The 25,245-nt window shown below is 46.6% G+C and overlaps 1 protein-coding gene across 1 annotated transcript; it reads left to right on the forward strand.

Annotated features, from left to right (window-relative positions):
- CMTM6 (CKLF like MARVEL transmembrane domain containing 6) lies at positions 1-25,245 on the forward strand. Its single transcript, XM_066584462.1, has 4 exons — positions 1-262; positions 22,120-22,296; positions 22,891-22,989; positions 23,380-25,245. Exons 1-4 carry the CDS (start codon positions 143-145, stop codon positions 23,533-23,535), a joined length of 552 nt encoding a protein of 183 aa, XP_066440559.1. The 5' UTR covers positions 1-142; the 3' UTR covers positions 23,536-25,245.

Consider the following 25,245-nt stretch of genomic DNA (forward strand, 5'->3'; position numbering starts at 1 on the left):
CGGCTAGTTTCACTTTCTCTTCGGTTTTGGAGCCATTTTCTCGGAGTCTGTAAAGAAGAAGGGAAGTGCGGAGAGTACGGAGCAGCAGAAGCCGTCACTGCCCGGCGGACGAGACCCCAGCCCGCACTGCACGTCTACGGTCATGGCGGACACCACGGCCCCGGCGTACGGCTCCACCACAGAGGCGATCTCCAGCAAGTCCAACTCCTACTGCGGCTCCGAGCTGGAGCGGAAGCACCTCTTCCTGAAGCTGGCGCAGCTGGTGAGTGACCTACAGGGGGCGGTGTGAGGCGGCTCACCTGGAGGGGCTCAGCGTGCCGCGGCTCACCTGGAGGGGCTCAGCGTGCCGCGGCTCACCTGGAGGGGGGCGGACGGAGCAGGCGTGCCGCGGCTCACCTGGAGGGGGGCGGACGGAGCAGGCGTGCCGCGGCTCACCTGTAGGGGGCGGAGGGGGTCGGCGTGCCGCGGCTCACCTGTAGGGGGCGGAGGGGGTCGGCGTGCCGCGGCTCACCTGTAGGGGGCGGAGGGGGTTGGCGTGCCGCGGCTCACCTGTAGGGGGCGGAGGGGGTCGGCGTGCCGCGGCTCAGCTGAGCTCAGCTGTAGGGGGCGCCGTTCTGCGGCTCAGCTGGAGGGGGGCAGCGTGCCTGGCTCACCTGGAGGGGGCGGAAGGGGACAGCGTGCCTGCGTTCAGGTGTTAGGGAAGCAGGAAGGGGGGACCCCCTGGCCAAACAGATCGGTCTTATGACAGGCCCCGCTGCCTCTAATGAAGCCCATGTGGTCTCGGCTCGGCCGGCCGCCGGTTTACCGGAAGAAGTCGCTCTCCATGCAGGACGTCGTCTTCCGGTATTTTGTGCCGGATCTGTGATGGAACCTCCGAGCGGCGGACCCTAATGCGGATACGACCGTAGCCTGCGGCCCCCTCACACCTGCGGCACGCCGACCCCCACCACCCCCCTACAGGTGAGCTGCGGCACGCTGACCCCTCACACCTGCGTTCGGGCTCCCTCGGGGTTCTCATTTTCTCTGTTCTGTTTTTGGAACCGAGAAACTGAAGTTTACCTGAATCCAAACGGATCCCATTTTTATTTATTTATTTATTTTTACCATTTAACTCAATGGTAGAAAAAAAAAAATCAGCGCCGCGTTCCGTATAAATCCGTTCAGCGTCTGTTGTTTTTCTCTTTTCTTACCGGACCGATACCGCTGCAGACGGCGAGTTTTTGGTCCTGTAAAAAGAAAAAAACTGTAATTTAACTGAAATGTTTGTTTTTCTACCGCTGATTTCAATGGAAAAAAATCTCCGCTCTGATTGGTTACAGTTTCTCTGTTCCAAAAATAGAACGAAGAAACAGAAAGCGCCGACGGAGCCGAACGCCAACGTGAGAGGCCTTAGTGTGCCACCCAAAAAACACAAAGCTGGCGTAACGGAAGCCGATTCTAATTAATGGGGGAAAAACAGATCCGTTCTATTTCCGTTCCTCTACTCAAACCCCGAACTGACCCTAACGCAGGTGTGACGGCGGCCTTAGCTCTGGGAAGCCGAGGGTAGAAAGCTTGTTAGAGGGAAACTCCTGTAAGTCACCTTTAGGGAGACCTTCAGACTAATCAGAGACCCGCCGCCCTGTCTGTCGTACAGCGGCTGAGAAGTGTTTGACTTTCTTCTGTTTCACACCATTTCCTGCTTAGAGGGACTGTGTCACCAGAGCCACGTGCAGCATGGTCCCTGGATGAGTATGCCTACCGCCCCCTGTAGGTCTCGTTTTGAAACATTGTAGCATTTAAAAAAAAACTAACTTTGCAGTTTTAGGCTGCCTGTAGATGGCCGGGTCGGATCCGGCAGCGAGACCCAACCCGAGCGCCTGCAGAGAGCAGCGCGGACTCACCCGCTCCCGCAGCTCCGGCTCTTTCACAGAATTAGAGCGCGCCGCGGTTTGTTTGCTGCACATGATTTCGCGCAGACAAACTGCGGCCGTCTGCATAGGAGTGCGTGCTATAATGCAATCCTATGGCAGCTTCCAGGGGATGAAATTCTGCGGAGAATGAGGCCACCACGGCCGAAACGTCGCTGTCTGTGTGATGGGGCAATAAGTCTTTGTGCTATTCACATCCATGCATGCTGCCGACTGTTTTTCTTATTGGCTTATCACGTGGAATCTGCCTGGTTTGGACTCCGGCCTGGCTCTGCATCTTACCAGCCTGACCCTGAAGTGGGATTATCTGAAGTGCTGCTAGTGGAACTTTTGCGTATTCGCGGAATTTCCGCCCGTCTGCAGGCGGCCTTACTCTGGCATGGAGCTTCAAGTCACGGGGCAGCGCCGTGCCGCCCGCAGCACGTAGCCTGACCGATCTCTTCCCCTCGAAAGAGCTGCCACTCTTCACGATATGGGCAAGAAGAGCTGCCCCCCATGACTTCCATCTCCGATGCCGAGTCAAACATAATAGTATGGGGGAAATGTATGAAGAGCGGCATTTCAGGCGCTGCCTATCCCCTGCCTGTGTAGAAGGGTCTTTCTTAGACTGTAAGCATGTCGCCCGGTCGCTACTGTAAAACGTCGCTCTGTCCTATCACCATTGGGTAACTTGGTCATCCTGACTCTGCTGCTTATATTTTCCCTTTTTTTTTCTTTTGTCCTACAGGGGGGCATGAACATTATGGCTGATTGTATAATACACTGCAATACTCCGACAATAGGCTTCCATACTTGGCAGGCTTTTGAGGAAACTGGGCGAGCATGACAAGTGCTTGGCGATGCAAAAGTGAGGCAGTCAGGTGACAGATCAAGCCCCGTCACTCTGTCTAACAATTTAGGTGCTGCAGTCATTAATGACCATGGCATATAAGGGGTTAAATGACCAGGATTGGAATTCTCCTCAATCTCAACTATTGCAGGCAGTGTCCGCTGTATAACGTATAACTTCTGGGTCTGCTCCATACATTACCAGCACTCATCTGCTGTGTGCGAGTATATGTGTACATAGAGCAGTGGTGGTGAACCTATGGCACGTGTGCCAGTGGGGGCGCTCAGAGCCCTCTCTGTGGGGATGCATGCCGTTGTCCCAGCACAAACGGCAGTCAGGTAAATGACTGCACGGGCGCTGACATCACCGCTAAGGTCGTTAGCGCTCATGCAGAGAGTTTACACAGGCAAAGTTCTGCCCCATTTAGATGGAACGAGCTGTTGGGCAAACGATGCCCATCAGCGCATCCAGTAATGCTGACTCCCGTGTTGTTACACAGGAGCGAGTATCGCTGGCATCCCCCCCCCCCCCTTCCTGCCCACCTCTATTCACTGCAAGCATCAGTCGTTCAAGCACTGCATGCACTTACACGGGGCGGTGAACGTTCATACACCCGCAGGAATTTGACAAATTCTGAATAATTAGTGCTCAGTGTAAACGGCCCCTTTGCCGCTGGATCGCGGGTTTCTCACTTGGCGCTTTACCTTCTATGTGAAGTGCAGAGCGAGAAGCCTTTACATGTAACTCGAAGCCAGCGATGGTTTTTATGCTGACGGAGGGCTTAAACAGATGGGCGCGATTTTGTCCTGTTCTGCAGACGTGGTCATCACAGCCGTATAACGGGGCGAAGCGAAGCCACTGACTTCAATGGTTTTGTTTTCACCAACAGGATTCTCACCTGTTAATATTACATGGGAGAAAGATGGGGCAGCACATATCTTCCCGCTGATTTTTTAAAAACTCGCTTGCACTAATGCGGCTATTGTTTAGGTCCTAAATAGGAAAAGTAAAAGGGTCGCAATGTGCTAATACAATTGCAAAAGTTAGTGCCCCCCTATGTAATGTACCTAATCTAATTCGGTATTAGTGCAATATGTCTCCAGCGGAAGTATGGGTGGAGACATGGGTTGGCCGCCCTGAGTTAGAGGAAATGCCCTGGTCATGCCCTATATTCAGATTGGCTAACAAATGTGTGTCCAGCGGTGAAGTAACGCCCGTCCGGCCTTCTATAATAGCCGGGTCCCGGTGGCAGGACAGGCTGCAGCTGCCACAGCAGAGATGTCTGCACAGGTGAAGTCTGGCTCCCGGTGGCAGCACTGAGTGACAGGCTGCGGCCGGCAGAGCAGAGATGTCTGCAGCCGTGAAGTCTTCCATGCCGGCTTCTTGGTACCACCGCGTGAGCCAATCCACAGCTGACAAATGGGGAGAAAATGCTGTCAGAGCTTGCAGGTGGGCCTGGCTGTGTGAAGAAGGTGTGTTACCGGTAGCCAATGGGAAGTTTTTGGCTGGGACCTGGGCATTACCTTTAGCTCAGGCAGCCCAAGCCATACTTTCGGTGTTGACATATTCCGCTGATACCATCTAATTCTCTTAATTTCCCGGTGTTGTACAAACATGAAGTTTGGCACAACCATTGTTTAGGTTGTAAGTAGAAAATAGTAGACGAGTAATTATTAGGAAACTATAGTACCAGTGTTTCTGGTGGCGCCACACAGCTCTGCTACATGCATGTCACACACACACACACAGCTCTGCTACATGCACGTCACACACACACAGCTCTGCTACATGCACGACACACACACACACACACACCTGTGCTACATGCACGTCACACACACACACACCTGTGCTACATGCACGTCACACACACACACACCTGTGCTACATGCACGTCACACACACACACACCTGTGCTACATGCACGTCACACACACACACACCTGTGCTACATGCACGTCTCACACACACACACCTGTGCTACATGCACGTCTCACACACACCTGTGCTACATGCACGTCTCACACACACACACACCTGTGCTATATGCACGTCTCACACACACACACAGCTGTGCTACATGCACGTCTCACACACACACACAGCTGTGCTACATGCACGTCTCACACACACACACAGCTGTGCTACATGCACGTCTCACACACACACACAGCTGTGCTACATGCACGTCTCACACACACACAGCTGTGCTACATGCACGTCTCACACACACACACAGCTGTGCTACATGCACGTCACGCACACACACAGCTCTGCTACATGCACGCCACACACACAGCTCTGCTACGTTGTGTTCGCATATGAACTTCACGTGATCTATGAACTTCAGCCACTCGCTGAGGAGACATGTTTGCTTATAGCTTTCGCATATCTGCTGCATGAGATCTACAATCTTCAGCTGGTGGTTGAAGGGACATAGTGGCTTGTCGCTGTGTCATAAACTGCCCTCTGTGGTGACATGTTTGCATGACAGCGACTGTTCGTTTTACCACTGAACAACGGTTGATGATTAGATGAAGGCTGGACTGGTGTTGGCGGCATTAGCTTTTGAGATGACATGATATCACAGTCCGATATGAAGATAGTGGTGAAGGACTATGCTTCAATGTTGTGTGGAGACTCCAATAGATGACACCAACAAGTGTCCAGCTGTGTCACAACTAGCTACAAACAGCCAGACTGCGTACTGCTGTATCCATAGCAACTGAGGCCACAGGGGATTGTGGGGAATGTAGTCCGTCCATAATCTCTCAGCTCAGAGACCATGTGACTGATCACATGACAGTGACATCATCACAGGTCGTGTCAGCACACGAGCTATGTATGTGTAAATTTGTGAGGTGTCATTTATTGGAGTCTCCACACAGGTGTGCAGCTGTCTCACAACATACAAACTGCCAGACTGATGACTGCTGTATCCATAGCAACTGAGTCCGCAAGAGTTTGTGGGGGATGTAGTCTGCCTGTAATACCTCATTCACTTTAAAAGAAGGATAAAGGACCTGTGATGATGTCACTGTCATGTGATCAGGGGGTGGAGCTACGAGCCGGTTACTGACATGTAACTCACACACTGAATGACGGACAAGTGGTCATTAGCACTTTGACTCGCGTTCCCACTGTGTCCCGCTACGCTACTCAGCCTTCCGTGCCTGTGGTTATTTACAGACTGCAGTCCCACCTGTCACAGGTGCTGCAGCCAATAACAGAGCTCAGCGATTGAGCATTGTTATTGGCTGCCGCCTCTGTGACGTCGGGGCAGCCTATAAATGTAATGTCAGAGGGCCAACGCAGAACAGACGGTAGGGGCGAGTTTATACAGATTTGTTTTACTGCTTGGGGAACTGACCTCTACTGAAAAAATATAATATGGAGGCCCCCTTTAAGTATATTATGGTGGAGTCTCCGGCGTCCGATCCCGATATAGCTCCGATCCCTTACTACCAGGCGGTCCCGGTCCTCCCCACACCTGCTTTGTGCGTTATCCATGGAGCTGGCAGCCGTCCCGGAGACTTGCCTGCATGCGGTATTGCGGTGTAGTCCCATAAGCTTACAAGGTGGAATCCCTGCGGTCCTCATCGTAGTCTATGGGATCGGCGTATAGTGCCTTTTCTTTCGCCGGGTGTAGATACACGGCTGATGGTGCGGTCCTGTAAAATCCTCGACTAGTTACTTTGTAGGCAATACTAGTATTTATCAAAACAGACAACTTTTGGAACACTTTGTAGATCTTTGTATTGTGTTGTTACATTTGTTACTCGTCCAAGAAGCTGATCCCCTCGTCACCGGGCCGTGTCCCTACAGCGTCAGGTCTGACCGGGCCTTGTGAGGGTATGTGGAGACGCCCTTCACGCCGTTCAGTCCGCGCCGACTCCGTAGGGATGAGAGATGATATCATCTAATTGTAGTAATAGAGGAACGGCCCAACGCAGAGGTCTAAGCAGAGAGGCTCAAGAAGTGCTGACCTTGTTTTACTAAGGCCGGGCTCACGAGCGTGTGGGAAGGCGCAGCGTTTTACCGCTGTGTGAGCGGCATGTCGCTGCGTAGAGCAGTGTTTTGGGGATTTTTTCACTGCGCATGACTGCGTCATGCGCAGTCTGGTTTTTTTATTTTGTTTTTTTCCCCCCATTTCCAGCTCTGTCATTTAGTGACATCGTATATAAACGTCGCACAGACGCAATATAATTAAGGTAGTTTCACGCTACCTACATGCATGCGAGTGCGATATCGGGCAAAGAAACTTGGCCCAATATCGCGCTTGCCAACATGCGCTTTCATGCAATAACGCCTCCCAGCAGTTCCTTGAAGTAGCGATTAGGAGCGTTAAAGAATCAGCGAGTGTTTGCCATTCTCTTCAATGGGAAACTTTGCATTGCACGCCGCGTAATGTTTTTCCCGGATTGAAAGCAATGAGCGAGGCATTCTGCAACGCATAAAACTCGCACGATTTTCTCAGCCGCGTGACAGCGGCCTAACAGAAAACAAGTAATTGTGTTAAAATGCAATAGTCGTTTTTGCAAAAAAGACACTGTGAAACCAGCTTTAGGCCGGCTTCACACAGGCGTATTAGCGGGCGCAGTACGCAGTAAATAGAACCGATTGATTTTGTTCATTTGCACGTATTTTCCTGCGCATTTTGCTCATGCAAATAAAATGCAGCATGCTCCATTATCCCGTACATTCGCGCTCCAGAAACCCCCTTTGAAGTCAGGGGGCAGCCGCAAATACGCTTGGTGATGCGTGAAACACTTCTGCAGGACCTCATTAACCATTTCAATGAATCAGAGCGTCAGTGCTTTTTTTTTTTTTTTTTGCCTGCGCAAATGCACATGACGAACGCGGAAAGAGCAGCAGGTTACATATGTGCGCAATTTGCTGTGGAATTTTCCACGTGAATCCCACCTCTGAAGACCGCAGCGAAATCCACATCTTACTGCCGTGGCTTTCGCAGAAGATCCACGCGCGGTTTTAGCCCTGTCAGCGGGCAAAATCCATGTGGGAAATTCCGACACCTCTCCCCTTTAAGAAGTGTCTCCTGGATACGTATTTCTGTAGACTTGACGGCTTTATACTAATACGTCCATAACCATCCGGTGAATGAGACATCCTCCACCATATGACTTGGCCCACTATTACACGCCGAGACAATGGCGCAAGATGTTGTGAAAAGCAGAAATCTCGCAAGAATACCAACCTAATTGTTTTGATGGAGGTCGTATACATGAGCATTTTTTTTTTTTTCTGTTTTGTTTTTTTTAAACCCGCATCACTACTTCCCTGAAGTGATGCAAGTTGGTTTTACCCAAATGTCTCGCCTCTACAGGTAAATTGCACATTCTCGAGCGCAATATCGGGCCGCGTTTTTCTGCTTCCATCGCGCTCAACCATGTGAAGTTAGCCTTACAGAGTCCATTGTCTGAAATTGCAAACCACAATAGTCTATGTGGGGGGCAAACTAGAAGTGACCGTCTGGGTGAGATCTGGCTTGTTCCCCTTACCATATACCACATTAGAGACCAGAGAGCCGTCGGCTTGCTGCACGGATTTTCGCCATCTCTCTAGTTTTTGTTTCGCTCTTGCCCACAGTTTCCCCCTGACGGTTTTATACCGGTGACTTCCGCACGGCTTCTGTTTCCTGGAAAAGCTTTGTTTGTGTTCTAAGCTGATCTTCAGGCAACTCCCCGCCCTGCCGGCACCGCTGCCCTGTTAATGGTTTACAGCCCGTTGTCTGAGGAGGGGCTCTACGGCCGATCACCTTGTATACATGCAGGTGGATATCTCTGGGTTGGGCTGTTTTTACACGGCTGTGAAAATCGCACCAGATTTGTGCATTGCGAGACGAACAAATCTGGCATGATTATGAATCCCACATGCCCCAGATCGCGGCACGTTCTATCTTTTCCGTTCCCTCGGAACGCATCGCCCATTGTTTCACAGCCCGATATCTCGCTCAGCCGTGTTTGGAAGCCTTAGGCTGATCCCACTCCATACACGGTAGGTATCGGCTGTCTTTGACGGCTGACTCCTGCCGGCAACAGCTCATTTACTGTTTATATTGTCAGTTGGTGATGGCCTAGTCCGCGGCTTCACGCGTTTTTAAGCTATGCACGAGTGAGTGAAAACGCAGAATTTTGAAACAATTGATTTTCAGTGGATTCCTTCACATTTGCGATGTTTTCACTCATGCAATGTGAGAAAAAGAAAATCACAGCATGTCCTTTCTTTCTGCGCTTTTTTCTTTATCTCGCATGTTTCCCTATGGAGCCTCCTTTTAATCGCATCGCCAAGCATAAACTTGCGATTTTTGCGATGTGTTTTTAACAATAGAAAGTCCAATTACTTTTGTGCTTAAAAATCGCAGGTGGCAGCGATGGGTTTGCAGGAAAAAGCAGCTCGACGCTCAAAAATCACGGGAAAAAAGTTGCGCTTTTGCCGCGATTTTCACGCTGCAATATAGTGATTGCCATTGTGACCGGGCGCTAGGGGTGTGTTCACAGGTGGCCGCTTTTCCGCAGCTGAAAAATCTGAAGCTATTGCTGTGGACCGGAGCTCATCTGAAAAGGTGACATTTGTTGCAGAACTGCAATCAAATCTGCGCCAAAATCTTAACGATAATCTTCTAACGATTAAAAGCACACTTAGACCGCTTTCACAGACGCGTATTTACAGAATCAGATACTATTTTGTGCAAACATCAGCGTATTTTACTGCACTTTTTGCACCCGCAAGGCACATTCAATTGCGCACAGCAAACAGAGACACCGATTGACATGGCTAATTAGTCTAATGAGTTCCATATGTATTATTTTTCCTGCACAATTACGTAGTGTTTCACGCATCTCCCAGCGTATTTCCTCCACATCCCCACTTCTATGGGGACTTTTGGTACGCAGAGCCATGCTGCCGGTGTTTTTGCGTGGCTGTAATCTGCGCATGTGAATGAGCCCAATCTATCTACATCAATGAGTTCTAGTCACTAAGTATTGCGCACGAAAATTTTGCATGGTCAAATACGCCCGTGTGAAGGGGGCCATAGCAACATGAAGACCAACAAGAATGCTATGAAGTGGTGTTTGAACCGGTGCTGGATCTGCGGCTTTGTTTTATACATGACAGCCTGCCAATCCCCACCGAGAGGGGGCGCTCTCATCGTAACGACGAGTCCACTACATTCTTTAAATCTCTTAGTAGCCAAATGACCACTATCTTAGTGCCACTTGGGCTATTAGAGGAATGGACCTGGTCAGTATGAGGGTATATCCATCTTATATCAGGGAAGTTTGACAATATGATCATTTAAAGGGTTGGGAATCGCCGCAGTGACTGGAGGTGCCGTTACTTCATAGTAAAGGAATGCCAGGAACTTGTTGACATCATGAAGTCATCGCCAGAAGTTTCCCATGTGCAAATGTTCTAAATCTTTGTTTGCTTGGGAAATCTGGCAGACTGCCCCATCTCCGCATCTGGCCTGTAAGGGAGGAGGTGGAAAAAGTTTATAAAAATTCCAACAAATGGTTTCACTTCCTTATGAAAGGAGATGACACTGCCTAAGATAAGGACATCAGCGGGAGTGTCCTATAGCCGCAATCTCTGGCTGAAGAGTGCTTACGTTGAGGCTGCAATATGTAGTGGGGCAAGTTGGGGTCACTCGCCTATCGGATTGCCATCATTAAGTCAGGATGGGTGGGCATCAAATGCTGAAAAGGCTTCGGAGACTCAGAATGTCTGGTAAATCTGGCTTCCACTAGCAAACGTGTGGTACATACAGTTCCTCCGGGTTCACAACCGACAGGGACTCCGTCACTATCCCCCACCCCTGGGGCATCTAGAGGGTGTCCTCTTCTGTCAAACTCAGGACAAGTCCCGGCTGGTCCACATGGACCTCTGGCTCCAAGTGCCTGACAACTGCTCCTATAGCCTCTCTATCTGGCTGGCGACCAGCTTCTCCCTGAGTGTCAGGAACTGACACTTTTATGCTGCCTCTTGCCACACCCACAGGTGTTACCTCTTGTTCCTGCAGCCTGAATTCCTCTCTACCACCCTCTGCAGGCCATTGTGTGTACTGCACTCCTACAGAGGGTATATATTGGATTGTCTCCCTATGGTCAGTAGTACAGTCACCTATCTGTGCATGACTAGCAGATGATTATTTAGTATTTTGGAGATTTACTACTGTGAGCTTTCTGATAGTTGGTTATTTTTCTATTTTGTTTTTTGTCTTTTTTTTAAATCTTCTTGGTCCAGTGGGGATAAAAAAGAATTTAAAACGTGTAGGGTTCCAGTATCGCACATTTTTAGGGTGCTTTCACATCTGCATTGGGGATTCCGCTTTCTTTCTCTTTTTAGGGAGCCCAAAAAAAAGGAATCCACATGGCCGAATGGCATAGTCCCTGGATGGAACTAAACGGACCACATTGACTATAATGGGGTCCGCCTGCTTTCCACTCAGCAGCTCGGTTTTTGGACAGAAGAAAAAGTACTGCATGCAGCGCTTTTTCTTCCGGTCTTTGTAGTGGGATCTGTGACAGAACTTACAGACAGAGCTTTATACGCAGCTATGAAAGGCCTCTTTCACATGAGCGTATATTGGCCGCTGTTTTCACGACCAGCCCACGATATACGCTATGATCTGATGCATTCATAGAATCATAGAATGGTAGCGTTGGAAGGGACCTCCAGGGTCATCGGGTCAAACCCCTCCCCCCCCCCCCCCCCTGCTCAGTGCAGGATCACTAAATCATCCCAGACAGATATTTGTCCAGCCTTTGTTTGAACACTTCCATTGAAGGAGAACTCACCACTTCTCGTGGTAACCTGTTCCACTCATTGATCACCCTCACTGTCAGAAAGTTTTTTTCTAATATCTAATTTGTGTCTCCTTTAGGGATGAGCGAGTATACTCGCTAAAGCACTACTCGCTCGAGTAATGTGCTTTAGCCGAGTATCTCCCCGCTCGTCCCTGAAGATTCGAGAGCCGCCGCAGCTGACAGGTGAGTCGCGGTGGGGAGCAGGAGAGAGGGAGAGCGAGATCTCCCCTCCGTTCCTCCCCGCGCCGGCCCCTGAATCTTTAGGGACGAGCGGGGAGGTACTCGGCTAAAGCACATTACTCGAGCGAGTAGTGCTTTAGCGAGTATACTCGCTCATCCCTAGTCTCCTTCCTTTTCAATTTCATTCCACTGCTTCTAGTCTTTCCTTGTGCAGCTGAGAATAGGGCTGATCCCTCTGCACTGTGACAGCTTTTCAGATATTTGTAGACAGCTATTAAGTCTCCTCTCAGCCTTCTTTTTTGCAAGCTAAACATTTCCAGATCCTTTAACCGTTCCTTTTATAGGATATGATTTGCAGACCGCTCACCATCTTGGTAACTCTTCTCTGAACTTGCTCCAGTTTGTCTGTCTTTTTTTTAAAGTGCGGTGCCCAGAACTGGACACAGTATTCCAGATGAGGTCTGACTAAGGAAGAGTAGAGGGGGATAATGACCTCACGTGATCTAGACTCTATGCTTCTCTAAATACATCCCAGATATGTGTTTGCCTTTTTGGCTGCTGCATCACATTGTTGACTCATGTTCAGTCTATGATTTATTAGTATACTCAAGTCTTTTTCACATGTGCTGCCTAGCCCAATTCCTCCCATTCTGTATGTGCTTTTTTCATTATTCTTGCCCAGATGTAGGACTCCCTAGCCTACCATCAAGGCGATGGGAACTAACCTATGTCATGCTCTGACCTCTTGAGCACTCTATCTTTCTGTAGGGATTGCTGTCCATGCAGTAACCTTGAGCTTACTGGGAGAGAGGAAAAGGGGGAAAAAAGATAGAAAAAAGAAAGGAGGGTGTAGGGAAAAATACTCCTCTGTACCTAGGGAGGATTGACTCCTTGTCCTGCTATGCTAACGGCCTCATTGCTTGTATTTGCATGAGTAGTTAAGGACTTTAGGACTTGAAACCTCCTTCACTCAATTATAGGGGATTTGGATCTGTTAGAGTTATTACCTCCAGACCAAAATTCCAAACCCAGTAATCTCATGCATGTAGTACTCTTTATCCCTACTCTCATTGTAAGGAGATCCTATTGACCATTACACCTGGCATGGGACTATTGAAAGTAGGATTGATAGAGAAGAAGGGTTTAACATTTGAAAGAAATGAACCTTGTACCTACAATCTTTATCTATCCCCTCACCGAGGTTAAACCCTACTAGCTCAAATTGAACGCTAAGAGCTCATTTCCTGATTGAGGATTAAATATTTTAGTGATACTCTATCTATGGAGTGATACCCTAATTGTTTACCATCATAACTCTGTAAACATTATTGTTGTTATTATTACTCTCTAAGTACTAAGTCTCCTGAGGATCCACGTACACTCAGTGGTGAAACGCGTAGAGTGGGAGTACTGTTTATAATGAGTAAAAAACATTGACAAAATTAAAATCTCTGACACACTGTCCTTTTGAGCCGTTCACAAGTCTCAGCTCACTAGGCAACAAGCTCTGACAGAGATAACTATCTTCTTAGGTTGAATATCACTTTCTTGCAATCTGAAAGTTTCTGCTCAAACATTGTCGCCATGAGTAGGAGTACTGGCCATAAGGAATAAAAATTGACTAAAATCAATTTCCTTGACATACTGTCCTTTTGAGCTGTTAAAAACTTTTCAGCCCACTAGGCAGTATTTTTGACAGAGATATTCACTTCCTCAGGTTGAACATCACCTTTCCGCAACCTGAGTATCTCTGGTCAAATTCTGTCATTATATTAATAAAACTACAGATATCTAATTGGGGTTCCGGTTTTTGGGAAATCCATGAACAGCCCCCATGCAGACTGTATTCCTATGTGACGTGCGACATTAAGAAATACGGAGTATCAGAAGTAATACCAAGTTGTAATTTTGAAACCCACCAATCATTTTTCTATCCACTATTTGGTGGGTTAACGCCTTTCCATTACAACTTAGATTTTGTGTTGTGTCCTTTGTTGTGCCCAATCGTGTTTTTTTAGATAAAACTTAATAAAATTTATTACTTTTAACCAAGTCACGTCTGTGAATAGGGCATGTTCAGTCTATGATTTATTAGTATACTCAAGTCTTTTTCACATGTGCTGCCTAGCCCAATTCCTCCCATTCTGTATGTGCTTTTTTCATTATTCTTGCCCAGATGTAGGACTTTGCATTTCTCCTTGTTAAATTCCATTCTGTTAGTCGTTGACCACTGTGCAAGCTTTTCTAAATCTTTTTGAATACTCTCTCTTCCCTAGTGTTAGCTATCCCTCCTAGTTTTGTGTCATCAGCAAATTTGATCAGTTTTCCATCAATTCCCTCCTCCAAATCATTTATAAAAATGTTGAACAACACTGGGCCTAGGACAGAGCTTTGTGGTACCCCACTTGATACATTCTTCCACTTGGATGTGCAGCCATTTATGACCACTCTTTGAGTACGATCACTCAGCCAGTTCTGAATCCACCTAACAGTTGCCTTGTCAATCCCATATTTGGTCATTTTTTTAATAAATATAGTATGAGATACTTTGTCAAATGCTTTGCTAAGGTCAAGATAAACTATACCCACCGCATTTCCTTTATCAACCCAGTCAGTGATACTATCATAGAAGGAAATTAGATTAGTCTGGCATGACTTGTTTGTTACAAACCCATGGTGGCTCTGGTTAATTACTCCATTTTCATCCAAGTACTTGCATACATGCTGTTTAATAATTTGCTCAACGATCTTTCCCGGTATAGAAGTCAGGCTCACAGGCCTGTAGTTTCCTGGATCCACCGTCTTCCCTTTTTTGAAGATGGGGACAACATTTGCCCTTTTCCAATCTTCTGGGACTTCTCCTGGTCTCCAGGAACTTTTGAAAATTATGGCAAGTGGTTCAGCAATTACCTCCACTGCTTCATTTAGTATCCTAGGATGTAATTCATCTGGACCTTGAGACTTGAATTAATTTAAGTTAGCTAAGTGTTCCCTCACCATCTCTCTGCTTACAGATACCCTGTATTCTTTTATTTCCCCAATAGCACAGGGGAAGATCAGTTGATGTTCCATCTACTTTCTGAGAGAAAACCAATACAAAATAGGAATTTAAAAGTTCGGCCTTCTCAACATCATTCTTAACCAATTCACCATTTTCATCTTGTAAGCATCCAATAGCATCTTTGACTTTTCTTTTGCTTTTGACACCCCCCCCCCCCTCCAAATCTATTTTTATTGCTTTTGGCCTCTGTTGCAAACCTCAATTCATTATTAGCTTTAGCTTTTCTGACACTTGCCCCACAGTTTCTGTAGACCGCATTATATTCTTCTTTCCCCCTATTTTTCCATTTGATAAACATATTTTTCTTCCTTTTTAACATGTGTACAAGTTCTGCGTTCATCCATACTAGTCTCTTTAAATGCTTCCCATTCTTCCTTCTTTTAGGGATTGTTAACGATTGTGCTTTGAGAATCTCATTTCACAATATTTCCCAACCTTCTTGGACATTTCTCTCCTCAGAACATCCAGCCATTGGATTCTTCCTATCCTTTTTCTGAGTTTGTTGAAATCTGCCTTTCTGAAATCAAACCTTGAGGTCTGAGTTTTCTCAGGTCGTCCTCCCCTTTTTATCCAAATTTCAAGGATAGCTTGATCACTGACTCCTAAAGTCCCAGATAGCCTTACTCCCTCGACCATTTGCTACCTGTTGGTAAGAATTAGGTCCAAGATAGCAGATCCCCTTGTTTTCTCTTCGACTTTTTGGAAGATAAAGTTGTCAGCAAGAGCAGATAAGAATTTGTTGGATCCATTACTTTTACCTAAGAGAGATTCCTAACAAATATCTGGATAGTTTAAATCTCCCATAATCACTAGGTCATGATTTTTTGAGAGCTTGGCCATCTGATGTAGAGAGAGTTCATCCATATCTTCTGCCTGTCCAGGCGGCCTATAGTAAATGCCTACAATGGTGTCCTTTCTGTTCTCTTCTTGTATTCTTACCCAAACAGTTTCTACAGAACTCCCATGCTCTGAAGCTTGAATCCCTGTGGAGATGAATGTTTTCCTAATATACAACGCGTTACCTCCTGCCCTTTTATTTGGCATGTTTCTTATAAATAAGTTGTATCCTTCAAGCCTTGTATTCCAATCATGTGTATCATCCCACCAAGTTTCCGTGATGCCTTTGACATCATATTTCTCTTCCTGTGTTAGGAGCTACAATTCTCCTTGTTTGTTTCCCATGCTCTGTGCATTTGTGTAGAAGCATTTTAGTTTGTGATCGGTGTCTCTTGGTCCTCTAATTGCCTTCTGAATTTTTTGTCTTTGTTCTTTCTTTCCACTTCTAACAGCAAGGTTCTCAAATGTATTAATTAGCTACATATTTTTCCTGGCTTTTCACTTACCTTCCCATATTGTTCTAGTTTAAAGCTCTCCTAATTAGTGAAGCAAGGTGCCCACCAAATATATGCTTACCTGTTTTTGTAAGGTGCAACCCGTCTCTAGCAAGCAGTCCATCATATAGGTAATTCACTCCATGGTCTAGGAATCCAAAACTTTGCTGACGGCACCATCGACGTAGCCAGTTGTTCACTTCTAGAATCCTGTTCCATCTTCTTATTCCATGGCCATCCACTGGGAGAATGGATGAGAAGACCACCTGTGCTCCTAGTTCCTTCACCTTCTTTCCAAGGTCTTCAAAGTCTCTGCAGATAGTTGCAAGGTCCTTTTTTGCAGTGTCATTTGTCCCTACATGTATTAGTAGGAATGGGTGGTGCTCTGTAGAAATGAAGAGTCTTGACAGCCTATCAGACACATCTTTGATTTGTGCCCCTGGAAGACAGCACACCTCTCGTTAGGTGTCAGGTCTGCAGACAGCGGCCTCTGTTCCTCTCAATAAGGAATCCCCTACAACCGCCACTCTCCTCTTCGTCTTCACAACAGCACTTCTTTTTCTCCATTCAAGAGGACTCTGTGCACTTCCTACACAGTTCTTTGTGGGTATAGTCATTTTTTTGCTGGACTTCTTTCTCCTCTGCTCTGTTCTTTGTGGGTAGAGTCATTTCTTGCTATACCTCTTTCTCCTTCTCAAGAACCTGGTACTGGTTCCTGAGCAGTATGGATGCTGGCTGACTCATGATCTTCCTTGTTCTTTGGGTTACATGCTTCCATTCCTCTGCTTCTACAGCTACACTGGACATTTCTTTTCCTTCAACATTTTGAAGACTTTCTTCTACATTGTCAAGGAAATCCTCATCTTCCGTAATACGATTCAATGTAGCTATTCTCTCCTGAAGACTCTGCACCGTTTCCTCCAGTAGAGACAAGCTTGCATTTCTGGCAGGTGAAGTTTAGCTTTTCCTCTGGTAGGTCTGTAAACATATAGCATACATTGCAGGTTACCATATAGCTCTTTTACTTTTCCATCTTGTCCGTTGATGTCCACTTCTAAACTTCTAAAAGTCAAGGATTGTAGTGAAGATATATAACCTGTAAAATACTACTAAGTGTACAATTTCGCACACCGTTAGGCGATGTCCTCCGAGCAGCTAGACCCGGCTACTCCCAGCAATCTTCCCGCTTACAGTGATTCTTTGCTCTTCCCAGAATGCACAGGGAATATGCAAATTATCTTCCTGCAGCTCCAATCTCTGGAATCATTGGATTCCAATGCATCAGATCACATGGCCATATTGTTGCGGCGTGAAAGCGCCTGGCCAGGCCAATATAGTGCCCAGCGCTTTTACGGCGGCCTGGAACTATCTTTCGGGCCAGAAAACGTTGGCCGCTGCATGGGACCCTATGGGAGCCAATTACAGCGGCTGGAGAAGGGAGGGAGTTTAGCAGCGTGACTGCTAAACTCCCTCCCTCTTCTCTCCTCCCCTCCGACTGTTTGCAATGGGAGGTGCCGAGGCAGAGCTAAGCTCCACCCTGTCCTTCCCCCTCCTATTGCTGGCTGCAGAAAAGATGAGGGGTGGGAGCTTAGCTTGGCCCCCTCCCCCTACCAATGCACACAGCTGGACGGGAGGAGAGAGGAGGTGAGTTGGCGACAGGGAGGTAGGAGAGGCCCAACGGCATTGACGCCTCGGCGTGTATGCGCTGGGGCCCGTGCCGTCTGAACGGGAGCGAAAACGTCAGATTTGTGCACCCTTCCACGTATTTTTACGCCGCCGGCGGGTACAAGTGAAAACGTCTACAGTCATAAACATGAGCGATGTTTTCCCTCAGGGCTTATTTACACGAGTATTTGTTTTGGCTGCAAAATAAGCATACTACATATTCCCCGTATATAGTAAGCCTTCTGTTACCGTATTACTAGAGGAAATGTTATTACTAATTATTATGCCTGAGCTATTTAGGTGGGAAGCAGAAGTTTGCTTTAAGGCCCTTTTACACGGAAGGATTATCGTTCAAAAAAATCATATAAACGAGCGAAAATGAGCAATCATCGATCAGTGTAAACGCAGCCAACGATTGAACGATAAATCGTTCATTTCATGTAGGCATAAAACCATCGTTGGCTCGTTCACTAATCCTTCGCTTTAAATACCGATCGCGCAGTTGTTCACATTTGCTATATACTTGAATGACAACGACTGAACGATTTCTCGTGTGAACGCGCCAATGATGCATCTAGCTGTATAAACAGGCTGCAGGGGCGAACTCTGACATCATCTGCTCCTTCAGCGATAAATGGTTTGGTGTAAACAGACCCTGACTAGTGGTTACATCTAGAGTTCTACACGATTTCAGGATGAATTGCAGTTTGCTACATCACATGATGAAAGATTACATTGTATGCGAAACTGGAAAACCTGGCTAGAGATGCGGGAGATCAGAGAATCTGTCACCAACTTCTAGCCCTAGGAGCTAAACTTCTCAGCTACAAGTAGGTGACCCGCTGAGTCCAGGGATCTAAGTGTTACACTTAGGCCGCCTGCAGACGGCTGGGTCGGATATGGCTAAGAGAATTCTAGCACCGGGACCCGATCCAAGCGTCTGCAGAGAGCAGCGCAGAACTCACCCGCTCCCGCAGCTCCGGCTCTTTCATGTGCCGGTTGCCGCGCAGCCGGCGCATGCGCAGAGCAGGGCCGGCGGCCGGTGAGGGACATCTCTGTACGGGGCTGTGCGAGCCCTGCACAGAAATAGAGCATGCCGCAATTTGTTTGCCGCGCGAAATTTCGCGCGGCCGTCTGCCTAGGATTGTGTTTGTTAACGCAATCCTATGGCAGCTTCCAGGGGCGGAAATTCCGTGGGAAATCCTGCCGTGGAATTTCCGCCCATCTGCAGGCGGCCTACTCCCGGTGTGAGCACTGAAAGCCTCTGCTGAATGCATGGAGCAGCGCTACTAATTATAACAGGCGGACTACTTGGCAGCGCCGCCCAATGCAGCGCTGAGATGGTGATTCCGCCACGGCAAACTGAGCCACCTACATCGGGACGCGGCCGTCTGTTGTGAGCGCTCTAGTCACCAGCGGAAAAACTAACAGCGCAGATTTTTCTTTTCGTATATGGATAGTGACAGAAAGATGGGAGAATAATCTGTGAGAAGGTTTTCCCTAAGATTCTGGGTTAAATGATGTCATTTTATGTTGTTACATTCCTTTAATACTGCAGGGAGAAATGTTCCCATGTTCTGCCTCCCACCGCCAGCAGCTTTATAGGGGTGTGAGGGAGGTTCCTCTAAACTGGCCTCCCAAACTTCTTTAGGTTTGAGGAGCTGCAGCTGCAGCCTGGCGTCTGATTGGGGGAAGGGAATTGTGACTGCAGGGATATTAAAGGGTTAAAAACTTTTTATCATTCTCTCAACTTAAGGCGAGATGCTCATCACATCGTTATATAGGTAGCTGAAATGAAGTGGCTAGCAACTAATGAGCGATTTCTCCCTCCGTGCGCTGTCCTGTCCGCTCCTGCTTTAACACAGAACATAGGTCTTGTCAATTTTTTTTATGTTTTTGCAGCTAGTTGGGCCGTGTAAAATGACCTTAGTTGTTGTAGGATGTACTGATTATTGCAGGAATGTTTAGTAAGGCAAGGGATATGAAGCGCTAATGTCTTTCAGAAATTATATTTTGCTGTGTATTGCACATACATGCAATCCAAGATAGTGTATGGGGATTGGCATCACGCAGCAAGCGCGCGCCGTTGCATACTAGCTGTGTGCTCCTGCGCGAGAGGTACGTGCGCGGCTACTTACGGCAAAGTGATCAGTTATGTAGACCATAAAATAGCCATGGAACTAAGATCAAGCCCGTCCACACCACGTCCGCGGGGGCCACAACAGGGTCTGTTACAATAAAGGTAAATACCTTAACAGTTGCACATAAAACATTAGAAGTTGCACCATTTTTCCCCAGTACGCAGGGCTGGTACATATTATACCAAAAGTCTGTTTGGACTTTCTTGGACATCTTTAGTTTTTTCTCTAACTTCAAAGTTTGCAAAACATCCTGGAAGAGGACAAGATGCCGGTGACGTCCTCCTCGCAGTATTTTCCGTTGATGTAAATGAGGGTGAATATATTGACATTTTAGCTTGGAGTAGAGGAAGGAAGTTGGGTGAACTTGCAGTGATCCCTCAGCCTGCAGGGAGGGGCGCCCGCGCCCAGATAGGAGCCACTCCCTTCTCTGAGGGCTGTAGGTTGTGGCAGCCTCTCCCACGTCTGTTGCTGGTAAACAGCATTGTGGGTCTTGTCGATCTCCATCGTTACCTGTATGAAGGTGTGCGTGCGGCCGCACATGGTCGTCTCATGCAGGGCACCTAGAAGTGAGCAGAGTGTTTAGAGATGGGACTCTGACCAGCCCAGCATGTAAAGGGTGCTGTTCCCATCTCCACACCCTCCTGCGTTTTCTGCTCCAGACTCCCTCGTATGAACACGTATTATGGGGTGTTTGTTCAGGGTCTGCGGGTTCTATTCTGCGTACACATCCAACAAGGAACAAATGGCGTTCTATCACCCTTTGCATGCTGGGAGGTATTGTCCGTGGTTCTAGTGCCGAATATCGCCATGCATATGGAGACTCTACAGCCGCACACGGAGGCCTCGAGCCTTACGCCTCTCTCACACAGCAGTATTTCTTAGGGCCCCTTGACACGGGCGTATTTGCGTGTGCAATACACAGCGAATAGAACTCATTGATGTCGGTTGGTTCGTTCATATATTGCACGCATGAAAATAACGCAGCATGCTCTACTTCTGTGCACACAAAGGCTCCCCGTAGAAGTCTACGGGGGGTGCACAAATGTGCATGCAGTACGCAGAGAATAGATCCCATTGATGTCAATGGTTTCATTCGCATTTTCATGTTTTGCGCACGTGGAAAAAGAACCACAGCATGCTCTATTTTTGTATGCATTTGTGAACTGAGGCTCCCCATAGAAGTCTATTGGGAGTGACAAGCGCACGCGCAATACACAAGGAGATTGCGCAATTTCACTAGAAAAGAACACCTCTGGAACTCATTAGACTAATGATCCATTTAAATTGGGGTGTGCTTGTGTCTTGCATGGAAAAAGTACAGAAAAATACGCAGACCTGCGCACAAAAATTATTCGCAGCGAAAATCCGTTGCACTGATGCATGTGCACCTACGCACATACCTGTAGAAAACCGTCTTAAAGGGGCTTTTACATGAAGCGATTATCATTCAAATAGTCGTTCTAATGAGCAAAAGTGATGATAATTATTCAGTCCAAACGGGAGACAACGACGAATGAGAATCGTTCACTTTTCGTTCGTCCATTTTGTGGAGCATAAAACCCTTCGTCGGCTCATTCGCTGATCGTTGGGTTTAAGCGGCGCCCGTTCAGTCACTTATACAGCGAATGGGACAGAGTGCCTATTCTGAACGAGCCAGCGATGTATCTGCCGGTGTAAACAGGCTGCACGAGAGCGAGTGAGACAGCGGAGACGTCACTCGCTAGTTCAAACAAGAACCGGCTCGTCCAGAAGGACCCCGAGCCGCAACCAGGACTGACGCCTACGGAGAGAACCAGGTTGTGAGCAGCTCCTGCTTTGGCCTTACATATACTGACAGATTTTTTGTTTATAATTTCTGCGCCATCATTTAGCGATGACGCAGATACCGGCAGCCCATACACAATTGCATATGAGCTGCTGGTATATCAGGGACTATAGAGAAAAAAGGTCTGTGTCGCGGATATACGCGGTAAAACAAAACATGCTGCGTTTTATTTTCGCAATTCAAACCTGGTTGTGTGAGACCGGCCTTGGGGTCCCAAAACTCCAACCCGTAATAGTATCGTTTATACCAGCAATATAGCAGAACACGTATAGGAAATGCCCCCCAGCAGTCAGGGGCCGCTCCTGTAAAGCCATCAAATACGCTAACGCTCGCTGTTCGTCTCCCCTAGGTGCTGTCCTTCGTGGCGTTCATATGTGAGGAGATCATTGCTCAGTGTGACTCCTGTGGAGGCCTCTACTTCTTCGAGTTCGTTAGCTGCAGCGCCTTCCTGATCGCCGTCCTCATGCTCGTTGTGTACTGGACACCGCTGAAGAGCAAGATTTCTATCCCGCAGTTCAAGAAAATTGTAAGTCAACTTATCGGATGAATTTTTCAGTTTCCTCAAGTAATACTTTACATAAACTTTAGGGGAAACTCCAGAGAAAAGTGGAATTCCCCAATGTGCTTAATCGTTAGAGAAGGCTACAAACTCCCTAATGAATACATTCGGTTCAACCTCTGCCTGAGGGTCACACGGTTTTACGGGGTTCGGCATGTGTCACCCACATTGCTGATAACGCATATTAAAGCACATGCTTCCCAAGGCACCAGGACTGCGACTGCCCGACATGGACAATATGCTGCGATCGGGTCAATTACAGGGGGAGAGGACTTTGTTTTTGTTTCTCCTTTTACATTGTATCCAAGCGTCTGTCCAAGTCATTCTAGTATCGTCCAATCTTGTGTTCCTAACGCTTCCAACTGTGCATCTTCACTGGTGCACAGATATTTATCCATATGAATCGGGCCCTTTTAGATATCCAGCACTTCTTCATTCCTACGGTCCGCACAACGACCAAAACAAGATCCTTCTAGTTTTGTGTGAACATTCCAAAAACTTCACCTTGAGCTCCACCTAGAGGAATGTAAGATGAATTACATTTCTGTATTTATTTTGTAGGACTTCTACGTTACCATAGGCGTTGGCTTCTTCTTCATCTTAGCTTCTATTGTATTTGCGGCTACAATGGACAACAGTGAACTGGGAAAAGTATCTGTGGTAAGTCAGAACTATAGGAAACTATTTCCAGTAGGTCTGGGATTGTGTATAAAGTTGTATTCATGGAGGGAGAATCACTTTTTTTTCAAAAATTACTAGCAAAATATATGTATGAATTGAAGCACAGAGCATGTACAAAAACAAAGGAGGAAGAATAAAAATCATTTCAATGTAATACGAGTAAGCGGAAGCAAAGCTGTAATAACCAAGTTAAGGGAGTTATCTGGGAACGATTTTTTTTCAAAAGTTGCTCAAACCAACATTAACCCCTGGACACCGAGCGCCTCTGCTGGATTATGGCAGGAAAGGGGCAAAACAACCATACAAAGTATATAAGGAAGCATCACATGACTGGAAGCACAGCTTAATTAACTTTTTTTTTTCTTTTAGGCTTTTGGATTCTTGGCCTCCATTGCATTCCTACTGGAAGTATGGTTTATGTATAAAGATGGCTATCTAGCGCAAAAGACGGAAACTCCAACACCTGGAACAAATGGCGTAGTTGAGCGTGAACCATTAAATACACCAGTTCAGGCTTCTGCTTGATTCTCCAGATTCTGGTAGAGTGCCACGGAAAACCCATCCGTCCTGAGATCCATCTGATTTTATGTCTGTTTTTTATCCTGTGTAAATATAATTCGCGATTTTGGGGGAATCCGATCCTTAATGACACTATGTGGATATGCCGGAAAATTTATGCCTTTCGCGATAACTTTTATATGTGAAAGTTATTTTTTTATTCATTCCAGATAATGGTTCACGATATGCATGATGATTACTTCAATTATTTATTTATTTACTACCCTATTCTACTATCAATATGAAAATAATTAAATTAGCCTTTTTAGGATCTTTCAGTGCCTTCTTCTTAAGCTGCCACAAACTTTGCCTAATGTCATTCGATCCTAACAGCGCCCGGCCGCGCTCCGCCTCCATTCACGGAGTGATGAACAGTCCTGTATAAGAGCTGGGATGACTGTCGGGCATCTCCACCCCACCGGTCCCTACAATCCATTCTTTCCCCAATGAGTCACAACGGCGGACTGGCAGACTATGTTGGTAACTTTTAGTAACTTGTAGTCAGTTGTTTGATTCTAATGTTTCTGTATGGGCGTTAAAGCTATAAAATAATGTATTCTTACTGGCAATAATCCTGCTTTGTGCTCAGAACCTGCGGTTCCTTTTTGCAACATGTATTTTTTAACACTTTGTGGCATTGTTAACCCCTTAACCATACACCTTTTTACGGCAGCCATTAAGGGGCTTTATTCTGATACATACACCTTTTTACGGTGCTGCATCAGAAGCCCGGCACACTCCCATGCCGTGCGAATGCTTGGCTGTTCCATTTTGGACATAAGAAAAAGCGCTGCATTCTGGTATTCTCAGCCGTACCTGTGACGGAACCTTCGGCTGGAGGTTCTGACGCAGGTGTGAAACAATCCTTAAACAAATATTGCAGATTTTGTTTCATCTTCCCTCTAAAATAAACAGAATAAAATATTGATGTCCCCCCCCCCCCCCCCCCCCAAAAAAAATGGTGGAAATAAAGACTTGAGTTCATCCTGCAAAAAACAAGCCCCCATAGAGCTCAGTCGATGGAAAAATTAAAATTTTATGGCTTCTTTTTTTTAAAGAGCAAATCTTAAAAAAAAGGAAAAAGTTTTTAGTGTACAAAAATAGAACTGTATAACTTTAGTATCACCGGAATCGCGCTGACCCTGAGAATAATGTCATCGTGTTATTCATTCTCCATGCTGAACACCGTAAAAATGAAATCTGAAACACAATGGCAGAATTTTGTTTTTCAGATCCTTAAAAAAAATAAATAAATTAACTTCTACAATACGTTATATGCACCCCCAAAGTGATTTAATTAAACAATACAACTTGTCCTGTGAAAAACAAGCCCTCATACGGCTATGTCAGTGGAAGAATTCTGGCTCTAAAAATGCGATGACTTAAAGAAAAAAGTTGAAAAATTGGTTATTAGGGCATAAAATGTCACTAAGGGGTTAATGAGCATACATGAAAAGATAAGTGATAATTCTGTTTGTTTTTGTACAAAACTCATCATGAATGAAGATGTTGTAATAATGTTGCTTAATCGGAACAGTAGAGTCCACGGATGCTGATGTGTACATATCTCTATTTACTGTATATTATGCGGGATAGGATTTTATTAGGCTGTTTTTGGTCTTGCAGATCAAAGTGATTTTATGCCATAAATGCTGAATAAATTTAAACAATTTTTGA

Source organism: Eleutherodactylus coqui, chromosome 12, assembly GCF_035609145.1.
Source record: "Eleutherodactylus coqui strain aEleCoq1 chromosome 12, aEleCoq1.hap1, whole genome shotgun sequence".
Lineage (NCBI taxonomy): Eukaryota > Metazoa > Chordata > Amphibia > Anura > Eleutherodactylidae > Eleutherodactylus > Eleutherodactylus coqui.